Source organism: Phalacrocorax carbo, chromosome 3, assembly GCF_963921805.1.
Source record: "Phalacrocorax carbo chromosome 3, bPhaCar2.1, whole genome shotgun sequence".
NCBI lineage: Eukaryota > Metazoa > Chordata > Aves > Suliformes > Phalacrocoracidae > Phalacrocorax > Phalacrocorax carbo.
In genome coordinates this window covers 78,007,611-78,022,861 of record NC_087515.1, presented here as the reverse complement: position 1 = coordinate 78,022,861, position 15,251 = coordinate 78,007,611, and the positions used below count along the sequence as shown (strand labels likewise).

The 15,251-nt window shown below is 37.8% G+C and overlaps 1 protein-coding gene across 2 annotated transcripts in view; it reads right to left on the bottom strand.

The window, feature by feature from the left end:
* Nucleotides 1–202: 202 nt before the first annotated feature.
* SLC22A16 (solute carrier family 22 member 16) overlaps nucleotides 203–15,251 on the bottom strand; it is a 37,024-nt gene continuing 21,975 nt past the window's right edge. The window contains exons 4-8 of one of the 2 annotated variants that reach the window (XM_064447464.1): nucleotides 12,867–13,416; nucleotides 10,866–10,993; nucleotides 10,362–10,471; nucleotides 9,751–9,850; nucleotides 203–4,752 (exon numbers count right to left, since the gene is read on the bottom strand). In XM_064447464.1, the coding sequence (XP_064303534.1) occupies nucleotides 4,540–4,752; nucleotides 9,751–9,850; nucleotides 10,362–10,471; nucleotides 10,866–10,993; nucleotides 12,867–13,416 (1,101 nt within the window). In that variant the 3' untranslated portion in view covers nucleotides 203–4,539. Of the gene's footprint in view, nucleotides 4,773–9,750; nucleotides 9,851–10,361; nucleotides 10,472–10,865; nucleotides 10,994–12,866; nucleotides 13,417–15,251 lie in introns of both variants that reach the window. The other variant, XM_064447465.1, reaches the window with a different exon arrangement.

Below are 15,251 nucleotides of genomic sequence, written 5' to 3'. Positions count from 1 at the left end.
TTTACACCTGCAGGCACAAATGGGAAAAAGACACGCAGGTGATAGTTGTCCGCCTAAGCCATGCAGAAGGTATCCCATGGGTTTCCCTGCAGGAGGGATCTCTGTGGAACACCGAAGCGGCAGCCCGGTGTTTGGTACAAGGGAGCATGTACCAAATGAAGTGCTGGTGATTGTTAGGAGTTCATTAAATTACATAAAGGTGTAAAGGTTAAATAACGTGTTTTACTTTATTCTTGAACATAATTGCAGATATTAAATGCACATGTAAAAAAACATTAACATACATTGTACTAAACCCACATATTCCAGGCAAACTCCTTCCCATAAGTACATACTTCTCCTCTGTTACGAAAATGCACACTCCACCTGGTATAGAATCTTGTACAAAATTATTAGGGTACCAGTACTTAGATGTGCTCTACCCTTTCTTCATGAGAGATGTAACAATGCAGATACTGTTTGACTGCATTTACTACAATTTTTCCTCATCAAATAAACTACTTTTGTCAACACTCATCTTTCCCTTTTTTCTTGTCTTTTTTTTTTTTTTTTTGAGCTTAATTACTCCCCAATGAATCTGTTGTGGGATTCAGACAAGCATCTTTAAGATATGTTTGTACAAGGGTATATAGGGTGAATCTGGGCACTCCTTTGTTCAGCCACAAATGCCTTTCTGGCATCATGCCTCTATGGTGCAAGTGACCTTGCGTTTTGCAAGCCCTTGCTAAAGGCACTCACAGGCCTTGAATACTGCTGAGTCCAATGCTACGGGGGCCTCCTAAGTGACTGCACGTAAGGAGCTGGTAAAAATAAGATGTGAAAGATACAGGAGAATGCCAGATTCCTCCATCCCAGAGCTGGGATGTCAGACCATTTTCTGTTTCCACAGAGCCGTTACACAAAACCCCTCAGCCTTCAGGCAGGATTAATTCCTTTGTTCAGACGTGCAGGGTACCACCCAAAGCATTTGACACAGACTGCACGTAGATTGGGTAGCTTTTTTTCTACATAGATGTTTAAACTATAGAAACTTGCACAAAGAAATTGAAGTGAGTTATTAAAGTAGAAAATACATCTGTTTTAAAATACAGATTCAAAATATCAGACACATTTACTTACTATTTTTCCTCAGTTATTATTAAACTAATTATAATTGCTCTTATTCCAGTATTTAACCCAGAAAGTATGTCCTAAACAAACTGCAAGACTGTGTAATAAAATATTATACCAAACTTAGGACAAAGACATTTGTAATTGTGCAATAGTGACCAGCAATTAAGACAGATAAGAATTCTAATCCAGTATCTCACAAAACCATTGTGTAACGCCAGAGACATTGATCAGCACAATAAATTTGCATTAAGATAGAGAAGATAAATACAAACATAAAAGAACTTAACGACTCAGATAAGAAACTATGAAAAGGAATTTTTTTTCTGAGCAATGAGAGGCAAATATGCCCCACAGGAACAGAAGCATTTGTTCTCAAACTCAGTGCTCTTTTGCAAGAGGGTTTAGATAACCTATGTATATTTAAGAGAAAGAAATCAACTCACCCTGTCTATGCTACATTTATAATGTATGACTAGTGTTAAACATATTTTGTCCATGTGGAAAAACAAGCAAACAGAAATGCTAGAGACATATAGGCACATGCTGTTTTCTTTTTTACAGTAATATGCTTCCTCAGGTTAAAGAACAGGATACTTCAGGGCATCCTTTAAGCTATTCATGCATAAAATCACAAAAGGAGTACCTATAGATCAAGAAACCTTTTATTTCCAGGGGAAAAAAGTAACATCATTAGTTCAGGGAGATTTAGGTCTCATTTGAATCAAAGACCAAATAATGACTTCAGTTTCAGGAGCAGCTGGCTTTTGGGATAAAAGCCATCAAGCTACATTGTGTTTTAGAATTATCATTAAGTTTTAGCCTGTAAGGATTGCTTAAGGATTGTTTAAGTTTTTGCTTTTTTATTTTTCATTCTTTACCTTATGTATACTGATTACAGATGACCAGGTCCTGATCCATCCAGTCAAAGGAACACAGAATGTGAATGGACTGGTCGTAGCAGGGTAACCCCCAAATCAGTCATTAGGCAAGTAAGAAAGTAGAAAAAATCATTTTAATTGTTCTTTAGTATCTTGTTAGAAACAGACTGTACTGTTTCCAGCACTCAAGACTGAGAATTTTAAGATAGGACCTTGTCCTAATAAAAGAGGGAGTATCACTGAGAAAGAACCCCAAAATAGGGCAACTACTTGGAGCTCTGTGGGGCAGGGAGGTGGCTGCAATGTCAGACAGTACCAGTTTATTGCATGGTATTTTCTTTTTTAGCATGGTTAAACCCTGTTTAAGGCAGGGCACGCGTGGTTTAGCAACAGATCTTGCAGCTAAGGAGAGTTATTCTCCTCTGGGAAGTGGAGAGGGATCTGAAAGCAGTGGAAGAATACCAGGTCTGCTCTTCAGCAAAATAAAAAGCCACAGCATGTGAGTAATCCTATCTTCAGTCATCAAAGTATGTATTCAAGTCGTTCTATAAATACTGATGGGATTACTCACGTGAGTAAGGTTAAGCACATGCTTTTGCTGAACTAATATATCTGAACAGAAGCCAGATGCAGTTCTGTTCTGAGGTTTTCTCTGCAAATACTGGGACACCCACATAGCTGAAGGGAGCATAAAGACCCCGTCCTGGTTTCCATGTAATTATCACACAGAAACGCCTTGAACTTAAAACTTACGGATTTTTGCTTGGTTTGAAGCATGCTAGTCCTCATATAGGATATGATTTTGTCCAAATGCCAGGACCAAAATGCTACTTGACACTCTAGGACAGTGCAGTGAACAAAACAATCTCTTATAAGGGGATATAAATGATTATTCTGGTTTCAGAAGTCATTGAAACTAATATGACTCTGCAGATATAATTGAAAAATATGACCATTAAACTCTACAGTATAAAGGATATTTATCTACAGTAATCTAGCTGTCTTATGTTGGGGTACATGGCATAGTAGTAAACAAGGGAAGACTTGTCCTGATGAGGTCATACCATCTAGCTTGAGAGTAGGTGCCTAAGATGAGAAGAACTCTGATTTCAAACCAGGGATGACAGGGTTCACGCAGCCCAGGCAAGAAAGGGCTGTCTGAACCTCGACATGTGCCACCCCCCTCAAAGCAAGGGTGACCGAGAGAAGAGGATTCAGATCCTCAGGCAAGGAAGAAACCCCCAGGTCTGTAGGTAGACTGAAAAGGGGAGGTGGCACAGAAATCCATAAAAATAGCAGCCAGGATGATGGATTCCTATCTATCAGTTTTCTGTGGTCCACAGTCATAAGGCATGATCACTGCACCAGCAAGAAATTGTTGATGCACACATGAGGTGTGACAACAGTGGGACATTTACTGACACTTTCACTAAAACTGCTAGAGTAACTGTTAATTCTTCTATTGATCAGTGCTGTCCAGCAACCATTTTTAAAATTATATTTTTCTAACTGATTTTGTGTGGTATAAGGAAAAAAATGAGCTACAGACAGCAGGTTTACAAGAAAAATGGTGTGTAGATACCATGTCTACTAAATGTTCCTTAATAACTAAGTCTACCTCTGTGCAGAGAGTCTCAATAAGACTGATTTGCCACTTCTTCTGCTCCACTGAGGACTGTGAAGGCCTTGATGGAGGCATTTGGCAAAGTTGCTGGTGTAGCACTTGAAAGTTACGTGGAATCTGATGCTAGATCTGAGCTGAAGTGAGAAGGGGAGAATGGAAATAATGGTCTGGAATGAATATGACTTTCAAAGGCATCAGGCATTTTAGTTTCACCTAAAATAAGAAGAACTTACTAAGACAGCAGAAGATCCAGTGAACAATTTTTTCTAAACCACTAATGAAAATACATTTACCATTCAACAGAATGAATAGTATACAAACTATTTGCACATTTTGCAAACTTAGTATTATTTTTTCAGTCAAAAGCTGTTCCACAGAATACTTTCCTTTGTTAGCAATGGTACCTTTTCTAGTAAAAATTTGGAAAAAAAAATCAGTTAGACTTTGAAATTATTGATATGATTTGATGCAATGTTAAGGCTTCTCTCCTGAATTATAACTGTTTGAATTTACTATGTTTTGAAGTCTCAGGCCTGTAACTGTCAGCTGCAACAGAGCAGGGCACTTTGTGGTGGGTTTACAAATCTAACTGCAGAAAATGTGAAGAAAAGAATTCGCATAGTTTTTACATATGTGTATTCAGGTAGGTTCCAACATTTAGAGTAATCATTCCAACTGGTCACAGCGATTCAGATAGGTTTTCTGAAGCCTGTGTAAGTTTGACAAGGGGTCTAGAAATCTTAACAAATTTTCTGCAGTACCTCAGTCATGTGGAAACGGTTTTATATACTTGCTCTGTTGAAAAGGCAAGACTGGATACAAATTAAAAGGCACAGATATTATAGAACAGTCACATTTCTTGAATAAAAATATCTTATAAATTAGATAATGATTGAAACTGGGAACAGCCATTTTGCTGTTGCTTTATTTCTCAGTGCTGACTGTTTCTTGACCAAACATCTCTATCTTTTCTAATGCCGCACCACTGTGTGCTGGAGGAATCTTTCCTGAACAGCTTTTCTTGTTTCTTCCCATTTCTGTAGCTTCCATCAAAGTATTAGTCAATGGTTTTCCCAGTGTTTCTGGAAGCATTATTGTTAATATTGCACTCAGAAGAGCCATGATTCCAACAAGCAACTAGAAGAAATAAACAGTAGCTGTAAAGGTAGAAATGTCTTTTAAGTTATGCAACTCTGATCTTGCTTGAGTGTACATTTAAAATAAAGCACAAGGAACTGTAATGTACAGCAAAGACCATAAGTCTTAAATAATGACTGTATAAAAGATCTGCCTTTTTGTTGCTTAAATGAAAGATTATGCAGCAGAATTAATGAAGAGCAAGTGAAGTGTTTTGTTCCATAAGGGATCAATACAGCGCAAGCAGGAATAATTCTGTTTGAGAAAACAATACATATCCTTCATTTCATATTTCTACTATCAGGTATGTATTTAAGAACTGATTCTAGGTTTGCATACATTTATTTTTACATGCATGTTCATAGAGCTACAATTACCCTGCAACCTGTGATCTCAATTTGCACTCCAGCTCCTGAACCTATTCCCCCTGTACCTGTGTGCCTGTTCCTCCTGCACACAGCCAGATCAGAATTTCTCAGTATGGATTGTTGGCCTGGAGCCATAGAAGTGCACATCCCTGCTCAGGAGAGCACTTCAGCAGATAATGAGCTAGCTCTAAACAGGAATTCTTTCCTAAACTGCAGTTTCAAAGATCTGTTAGGGGTGCAGGCATCTGCACTGACATTTGCCCTGGGATCACATCTTGGACTTCTCCATGGTGTATACAGTTCTGTAACAGCCGCTTACTTCAGCACGAGTGGTGCAAGGATCAGGATCACGTGGGGTAGATCCAGAAGCACACACATGCTCCAGGAGTATCTTTTCTTTCCCTTCATTTCTGTGCCTTGTTTAGTGAGGACAATTCACGCTTTACTCCTTTGAAGTACAGAACAGCATTAAAGCCCTGATATTCTTCCAATGTCAGGTTATAAATGACCCAAATTTCTCTTGATAGAAATGCTTCCGGAGCATACATCATGCCTGGCCTCGGTGTTTTTCCATTTTATGACTGTGTGCTTTGATACTCTATTATCCTTATCTTACCCTATGCTGATTCTCAGGTCTGTCCTGTTTGGTTCATACTTTCTTTCCAAGTGTGAGAGAGTGCCTTTGGAATTACTATGCCTATGTCTCTCACACAGAGCTTGAGACAAGAACTGGCCAGCTACCATCTGCAGCTAAGCCAGACTTTCTCCCAAGTCAGAAAGGTGCTTTAAAATTGGAATTCTTCATCCTAACCTTGAACAGAGCTATTTTTGTGAAAATGCGCCCTGCTGTTTTTCCTTCCCCCCACCTCCAAAAGAACAGGACAGCTTGTCTCAAGCACTCTTTTGAGAAGCAGAATTCACTCCTTTGCATACGCTCCTCTTTTTGTGCTTGCATTAAATATAGAGGCTGACAAAATAAAACATTAAGCAAAATACTGCTGAATACAAATTACAGTGAAAATAAAATAGTCATGCTCTTACCATGAGAAATTAAAAAAATATCTTAGCAGTAATGCGACCAGAGGAAATGGCACTAAGTGACAACCTGAGGGAAATCATTGCAGGCATATATACATATATGTGTCATGGGTGATATTTAAAAATATATTCCAAAATATTAAAGTCTCACCTCTGAGTGTTAGAACTCTTCTCCACTATTAAAACATGATTTTCTGCCATGGTAAGACAGGATGAATTGACACATGGCAGCTATTCCATGGTAACCTCTCTTATGCACATTCGTTAGGCTGTCCTAAGTTTATTTCTGAGGCTATTGAGGGCTGTTAAGGATATTGAAGCTTAAGGATACCCATATATTTGGAGTTTATGAGAGCAGGGTCACTACTGATGCCCAGCAGATCAAGGTTAAAGCAACACTATGTGCTTTGAGCGTGCATCTTCTCTGTTTCGGTTAGTCTTTTAGATACTTTGCATTCTTCTCATGTTTTCCTTCCTACTGAACCTACCTCGTATTCCCCTGCAAACTCTCATGATTCTGTAAGCGTACACACCACCATCTCTCCTGCCTTTTCATCTCAGGTCTCTTAACTCTATTCCATCACATGTTAGTTTTCTTTTTTCAATGTGAAAGCTGCTGCACACTGCCTAATTCAGCGTGTTTCCCTTCTCCCTGGCCCTACCAAGCATTTTCCGTTATTTCCTATGAAAGACACAATAGGAAACAATTAAGTCACAGTGTATTAACGAAAGGCCTTCTCAAATGTCATCTACCAGACTTACCAATGAAGTTACATTTAGTCAAAGCAAGTCATTTGCAGTCTTATCTTGGCACACTTCTTTGTGAGGCACCTGATGTAATTTAGCTCTTCGCTTGCTCGTAACAAATGTGTACATTTTGTATGTATGTACTATTTTCCATATATCATTCAGCATCAGAAAAAGTTCTTCTGATATAGTCAATGAGTTAAATGCTTATGGGTTACAATGTGCTGTTGTACAAAGTATCTAAGTATGTTTAAGCTCCACTGAAGTTAATTTGACAGGAGTACCTGCTTAAATTCATTGCATTTTCAGGGTCTTAATTTCAAATCTGACTTGCTGCTTAGTCAAGCTCTCAGGGTATTCCCAACACTTCGGTACAGGCAGCAGCTTCTAACAGCTACCGTAACTGACTTCAAAAAAGGATTCATGACCATTTTTCATATGCCTTCCTCCCTACCTTGTGCAACAATTTTAATTTCACAGTGGTCTAAGACCAGGACTTAATATATTTATTCTAGAACAAAGACAATTTGAATTAAATATCCCTACAAAATAATACTTTTACTTCTGAGAACAAATGATTATTCTAGTCTGCTATTTAAATTTATATCTGCATCTGATGGTGCTGAACCAATCTAAAATGTGATCTTATTTACAAAATTCCTACTTCAAAAAAAAAAAAAGGTTAAATTTTGTCCTGAAAATCCACTAGTGTTAGACACAGGATTTGCATTCATTTAACTTTACTGACCTCAGTGGAGGTTGGTTTTTTTCAATTTATAATTTATGGTTTATCTGAGAGAAAAATCAAGTCTGTTACAGGGTTACTGTAACATAAATCTTAACAGCTGAGAACCAGAAATAGGTTAGACATGGAGCAGTCACTTTACTGTAAGTTTTTTAGAAAGTTGTCGCATGAAAACATACTTGGCAAGTTATTCAAGATTTATAGACATTCAAATGAGATGCTTGCATTACTTACAGGTGGCATAACTGTATGGGAGGCAGACTGTCAAGCAAATAGCAATAGTAACTGCTTGACAATGTATGGTGTATACAACAGATCACCATGGTGTGTAACAGCTTGTTTACAAAGGTAATCCGTTTCATTGCATTTCCATTCCAAAACATTTACGTTACCTGAGACTTGGCACGCTATGCTGCAACTCAAGACAAGCCTATTTAATAAACTGACAAATGTTTTATAATAGGAGCTAATAATGAAAACACATTAATTGTGAACTACTACACAACTCTACAAATACTCTGGATACTTTTTGTACACTGGCAGTTACTCATAGCTGAAATAATTCCTCTGTTTTTATTGCCATTTGCACTGCTTTCTAGCATGTTTGAGCATTCCCCATCTGTAGTATAACTGCAGCACTTCTGCACAGATAAAGCTTATCTCAGCCACTAAAGGCAAAACACTGACAACAGAAAAAGAATGTTGTCCCATGGCCACTCTGTTGTGCAAATGTTTCTTCATCTTTTCTGGGATGATATCTTGGTTTGTATGGGACCATTATTAAGGAAGAAAACATTTTTAGGAGCCTGAGGGAATAAATTAATTTGTGGTCTGCTTCATCCTCTTAACTTTCATCCAAAACAACTGAAAGTAATAAATTTAAATAATGAAACAAGTTCCCAAGAATTCTCTGAAACCAATCTCCAGCACCTATAATTGAAGATTTTATAGTTGCAAAATCAAAAGACACAATGCCACTTTTTCAGGGAATTCCAGTGTGGTAACCAAAATTAGAGTCAGAATCTAGATGAATGACACATCCCATTACATTTTTCACCTTCTGACACGTGTAATCTACATACAACATTGGTGTGCTAGTCACAGTGAATTCTAAGGGTTTTTGAAAGAACTCAAACTATTTTAAAATCATAAATAAACTCTTCTCTACTTAAAGCTTTAATATAAACTTTGCAATTCCTTCTGTTTTTACATATATGGGCAAAAATTATCCTTCAGGAGTAAAAAAGTGATTGAATGGCTGCAGGATTTCTAAGCAGCAAATGCCTCATAACATAAATTTAATGAAGAAATGTGATTCATTTCTGAGCAGGAAATATGTAAAATATTTTGTCCAATACCAATTTGAAGTTACATAATACAGACAAAATGCCCAAAGTCCACAAAGGAATGGTTCCACCTCTGTTTTCTTGAGGCAACCAGAGGTAGAAGACAAAACCTAATGGTAGCATGACCTGGAGTCACCTAAAGGAGGATGTGCTTAATGAATCCAAGGTCCTGTTGCTTGTCAAAGTCACCATGGACCTCATATACCATTTGCTTCTCTTTTTCTATTTCAGGAGTTGTTTTGTTTGGTTCATGTAAATGAAAAATGAAAAAAAGGAACTTTGGGACAGCTGTGAAGACCCAGTACAGTAAGCATAAGACATTCTTGATCTTTTGGAAAGCTATTCCAGAGATGCAATGTCCCAGGGAAGCCATGGAAAAGATTAAGGAATGCTATAAAGAAAAAAACCACCACCTGTGGTGAATTCCAAGAATGGAAGAGCTATGCCCTTCAAAAAAAGGTAAGAGTAAATCATGACCATGGTCAAGAACTGCTAGCCCTGCAGTTCTTCCATCATAAAAATTTTTCAGAAGATTTCAGTGACTCAAATCTGTTACCAACTCAGAGCGACTCCCTTTTGCTTTAGCTGCATATTTTTAACAACATGAAGCTACTGTGAGTCTTAAGATTTAGAACAAGAATGGTTCATCCAATTTCCTTTTCAGAATAAAAGTTCAGCTTTTGTTTCCTGAGAAAACAAGTGACACATATGCCTTTTCAAACCAGAAACATTCACCATTGAAATAAATACTTACAAGTGGCATGAAAATCCAAACGCTTCTCAGATATACGCAGAAAGGAGCAACCACACTTCCTGCACGGCACATCATGCTTCCACTTCCAACAGCAAGAGATCTACACATAAAACAAGGATTTTGATAAGAATTCTGGCAGAGAAAGGAAACAATCACAAATGCACAGACACTCAAAACATCAGTAGGATGATATGTGTCTTTATGCAATGGTACTAGGAAGCTATTGCTACACCAGTGTAAATTTATATTGTAATGAAATTCAGCTGCTTCTATAATTAAGATTAAAAATACAACAACCATTCAGCAGAGACCACAGGATGAACAACCAGGACTTTCAAGAAAGGCATAAATAACATTTAAGAAAGTATTGACTGTTCTTCTAGGTTCTCAATGACACAAAAGAATGCACATGGAAACAAAAAATAAATAAAAGTTTATTATACAGCCAAATACTAGACAACTCTGAAGCAGCGAAGGAACTCATCCCACCCCAAGTCTTTCAGACCACTGCTGCTAATGTCAAGAGCTGCTGGATCTGGCCCAGGAGCATAATAATGAAAAGGAAATAACAGCAAAATAATGAAAAATATGTGAGTGGTGAAAGTTCTTACCTTACAATTGTTGGGTACAGTTCTGCTGTGTAGAGATATATAAGGCCAAATGCCACACCTATTGAAAATTTTCCAGCCATATTTGCTAAGATAATTAATATATTGAAATCCTATTGAAAGAGAGCACAAATAAATAAATCGCCAGAAAACAACACTGCTCCAAACTTAATTTGAATCCCTCAAAAGTTGTGACCCTTCTTTAAACAAGAAGCAATACTTATTGCTTGCTTTTTTAAAATCAGTCTTAATAAGTAACTAGCGTCCATATAACTTTTTACCAGTCCTGGTTCACTGAAGCCTTGGGAATATTTTACATGTGACTCCAGCAATGAAACTGTGAAACCTGTACTGAAAAGACAGAAATCTAACTTAGACTGGCAGTCGTATTTTAAAAACAACCTTTAATCAACTATATGATTTAGAAAGAGCAGCTGCATCTACAGGCTTAAGGGCCTTTAAAATCAATTTCTACTATAGGAACACTTTCAATGGTGCGTGACTAACCTGAGGGATGAACATAATTAAAACACAGATCACTGCACTTAAAATAAGGAACGGAATGAGTGTGTTTCTCCTTCCCAGTTTGTCCATCCCAATGCAAGCAATGACATAGCAAGGCAACTCCACAGCACCTGTCAGTATGAAATTATTTTAAGTCATGATTACACATATTCATGTTATAACTATGTTATAACTTTATGGGGATTCATTTAATCTAGGAGGTAATAAGTAAGCAAAATCTAGAGATAACCAGTACATTGAGCTAGTTCATTTGGTAACAGAAATGACAACAGAAGGCAGAAAGCATGGCCTAAAATATCGTAGTGGGGGAGGGAGAAGGACAAGGGAAATGAGTTTCACAGCACAGAGCAGCTCCAATTCTCTTTGGGGTGGATAAGTGCAGAAAACAGCAAGGCCACAGTCCTGCTTTTATGACACTGCCACTTATGACTCTTCATTTGCTGCTTTTTTGCTTCACGTATTTTCACATCAACAGCTTAAATATGCCCACAAGGAATGTTGCTGGTGTCACACCGATACACCTCTCAGGAATTGCCAGCTTCTACCTGAACACAAAACCAAAGCCACAGGCACCTCCCCCCGCTTCAGCCCCAAATCATCCCAATGTAAAAGGCAAGCAAGGTCTCTCCAGGACTGGTTTTCTGAGTCAGCTCCACAGATACAGAGGGCACAGTTCCAGCTTTCTCTCTTCTGCATTAAAAAGAGGGCAGCTGCCTATGATATCCCGTGCTTACTCAGATCATCTCTTCTTAATGTCTCTTTCCAGAGAAAAACTTCTGCAGCTCTAAAGGAACTGGTGTTTGACTAGGACTGTCCACAAACCCCGTGTAAACATGATTTGCCCCTAGACAAATTATACTGAGCCAAAGCCAGTTCAGGCATATTTTAAACCAGCTTGCTCAAGAAGAATGCTACTATGTCCAACATAAAATCAAGGAAGAACATAAGATACAGCCCTGAACAAATATGCTGCATTCCTTTACTAAGCACTTTTAGTATGTCAACACACTTATAATATCAGGAAACCACCTTCTGGGCCTGTGTTGGTAAAAGCAGTTTGCAATTATTCAGTGTCTGCTAAAATATTTTTGAAGGAAGTGGATACAGCGACTTATGCACTGTACTTCACCATAATATTTTCATTTCTGTGCAATACCTGTCAGTCCACTGATATGCTATAATATGTGACAACACAGAGTGAATTCATGAGTGCCCCGGTCCTTCTCATGCTTATGTGCATGAACAGTCACATTCACTTTACTGAAAGCACTCAGTTGCATAAAGCAAAGCGCATGATTTAATTTTTTGCTGGCTCAGAGCTGTGTGCCTGACCTAGAGTCTTCTGAAGTCAATGGAATATTTCCACTGATCTTAACAAACTTCGGATCAGACCTTGAATGCACTGAGCTGCCTTTATAAACAACTTACATACCAGAGGAAGATTACAGTCAGACTGACAAAATCAAGTAATACAACTAGATTAAAAATATACTTTCAAGAAAATGAAAATTACTCTTGCTTCTAAGAATTATGAAACTATTTTCTAAACAAGCAGACTAAATATATAATGACTATAAGTGATTAAAGGAATATTTTTTTCTCTCCTTTTCCTAGTTTGAGCCTTTAACAGAGCCATGTAAATTTTGTGTTGCTGGTCTGTTTCCCTTGGTGTTTTTGTGGCTCTGCTATATGCTTGTTGGGCAAAGAGGAGACAAGCAGAATACGGTTTTACAATCACGAAGACAGAGGGAGAAGAATTTTGTACACCAAAATATTTTAAATTTGTTTTTTCAAAAACAGTGAGACTTGGAGTGAGTGATACTCCTATGTTAGTCAACTTTATGAAGAGTTAGCAAAACACTTTTTGAACAAGGTTCATAATTGAATGATCAAAGTTAAAAAATTTGCTGTGCAATATACAGACATTTCTAAATGCTATGTTCTAGTTATGTCATAAACAGAATAAAGTACAAAAATATTTACCTATGAGAAAGAGATTTAAATATTCATTGCCTCCTAGATTGACAGAACTGAGGGAAAAGACGTAGTACCCCAAGCTCCCAGTGAACCAGATCAGCCAGACTGTGATGGTCCTTCTTGCAATGTGCCAGTTACAAAACAGGTCTAAGATGTTGTGCTTCTTTGTTGAGGATGTGTCATTGTCACCCGTTCTGCCACTGACTAGATCATCTTGTTGGACAGAGCACAGTTCAGAAACTTTGCAGGGAGTGCTTACTTTATTCCATCTTGCCATTATGTTAACTACTTTTTGTGCATCTTCATATCTTTCCTCTGACAGGAGCCAAAAAGGTGTTTCTGGGAGCATCCAGCAGCACAAGACAAAGGGAAGAGTCGCTATGGAGAGAAATACCTGATAGACCCACCAGGTCCGAACCAAAAATCCCACGAGTGCCACAACCATAATTCCCATAGCAAAAAAAGCATGGACATGCATAGAAGCCCAGGTTCGTGCTTTTATGCCAACAAATTCAGTCACATAAACAAAAGCCACAACCAGATAGCCACTTGAAACCTGGGGGGGGTGGGAGAGAGAAAAAGAAAATAGTAAGGTTTGTATCTCCTCTCCTTGTGCAACAGCAGTAAAAACAAACAGCCATCAGTGTTCCACATTTGTGTACAATTAATACCCGACACACTGGCACGTCCCACACTGACAGAAAAGAAGGCAACCCTGAAAACAAATAATCTGGAGACAAAGTTCACTCAAACCTTCAGACTGCCCAAACACTGTATTTAAAAAGGTGAAGTGATTTTGGATGCTTCTCTATAGTGGGCATGAGCCAGCAAGAGACACCTGAAAAAGCCTAATTTGCTGATGCCACTAAGCCCTTCATGTCCAAAAATCAGGTCCCCTAATGACATTGCAAACTGGATGCTCAGGAAAATGAGGTCCCCTGAAGTAACTGCCACTTCTGAAAATCTTGACCTTGGCTTTATGTCAGGGACCTGTAAATTTACTGAGAATTACCTTCCACACCCTTGTAAATTATCTCATAAAATAAAATTTTTACAGTGTTGGAAGAGAATCTCATATATATGATTATAGGTTCTCATACATTACCTTGTGGATGCAACTACTAGTATGTTCTGCATTATAGTATTTCTTCACTGAATATATATATTATTGAATATATCTATAGATATATTTTAATTTCTCTAGCAACAGTCAAACTCTTGGTATCTCAAAACTTTTCAAAACACAGCTAGAAAATCTAGACCAGAAAATATTCCAGTATATTGTTTGGATTAATCAATTTTCTGATTAAAGATATTCCAGTTAATAATCTCTGATTCTGAACCCACTGAACCTGGCAGGGAGGCTGCATTGATCTCAGTGGCACGGGGCTACAGCTTTAGACCTCCATCTCGCAAATCAGTCCCAGTGGGCAGTTAATACCTACAGCATTGGTCTGGTCAGAGGTTTTTGCTTTTCTAAACTACCCCTAGCATCAATAGCCAAGGGAGTTCTGTTGACCTCACTGTTCAAGGCTGAAACACCCATGCAGTTTTTCCTGCTAGGAAATCCTTTTGAGCTCTAATCAGGCAAAGGGAGCTCCAGGTGTGAGGTCCTGTCTTGACTAATGCACTGTCATCAGGAATAAAATACATTGTGTGCTTATTTTCAAATTTCTAACCTACTTAAATAAGTTATATAATTTTTCTTGTGATAGCAGTCTAATTTCTTTATGCATTATATAGTGAAAGACTACAAATATACTTTTGGATGTAAAATAGTAATTTACAATTGGTTACTATGTATAAATATTTTAATATATCATACACATATATATAAAAGTATGTGTATAGATGCACATAAACACATATACTGGAATACCCTTAAGTACAGTATAAACATCTAAGTGTTAAACATGTGTACCTATGTATTTAGTATTCCAGGTGTAGCTTAAAAGACCAAGGAGATGCATGAAAGAGAAAATGTGCATCTCTCCTCCATCACTCAAAATGGTAGAGATAAAAATCATACTTATTATAGATCTATTATTTTAAGAAAAATGTACTCAATTTCTAACAATAAGGAGAAATGCAATGGCAGCTGCAATACAGAATCCAGAGTTTGCTGCTCACACTTGGTATTTAATTACCAGTCCAGCAGAGGTTGGGATGGAGGAAGTACCAAACACTGCTTCATACGGATGCTTTCTATTAATTCAAAGAGGAAAAGTGCTGTGGTCCAAGAACATTCAGACTCTCCCTGCTCTGCTGAAATAAGTGCAACAGAGGGGGCTTTAGAATAATGAAGTAGGGGAGGAAATAATAACCAAAGGGAGGTTTTCTTGAGAAGGGGTAGGAAATGGCACATAGAAAAAGCCAGGGTGAACATCCTTT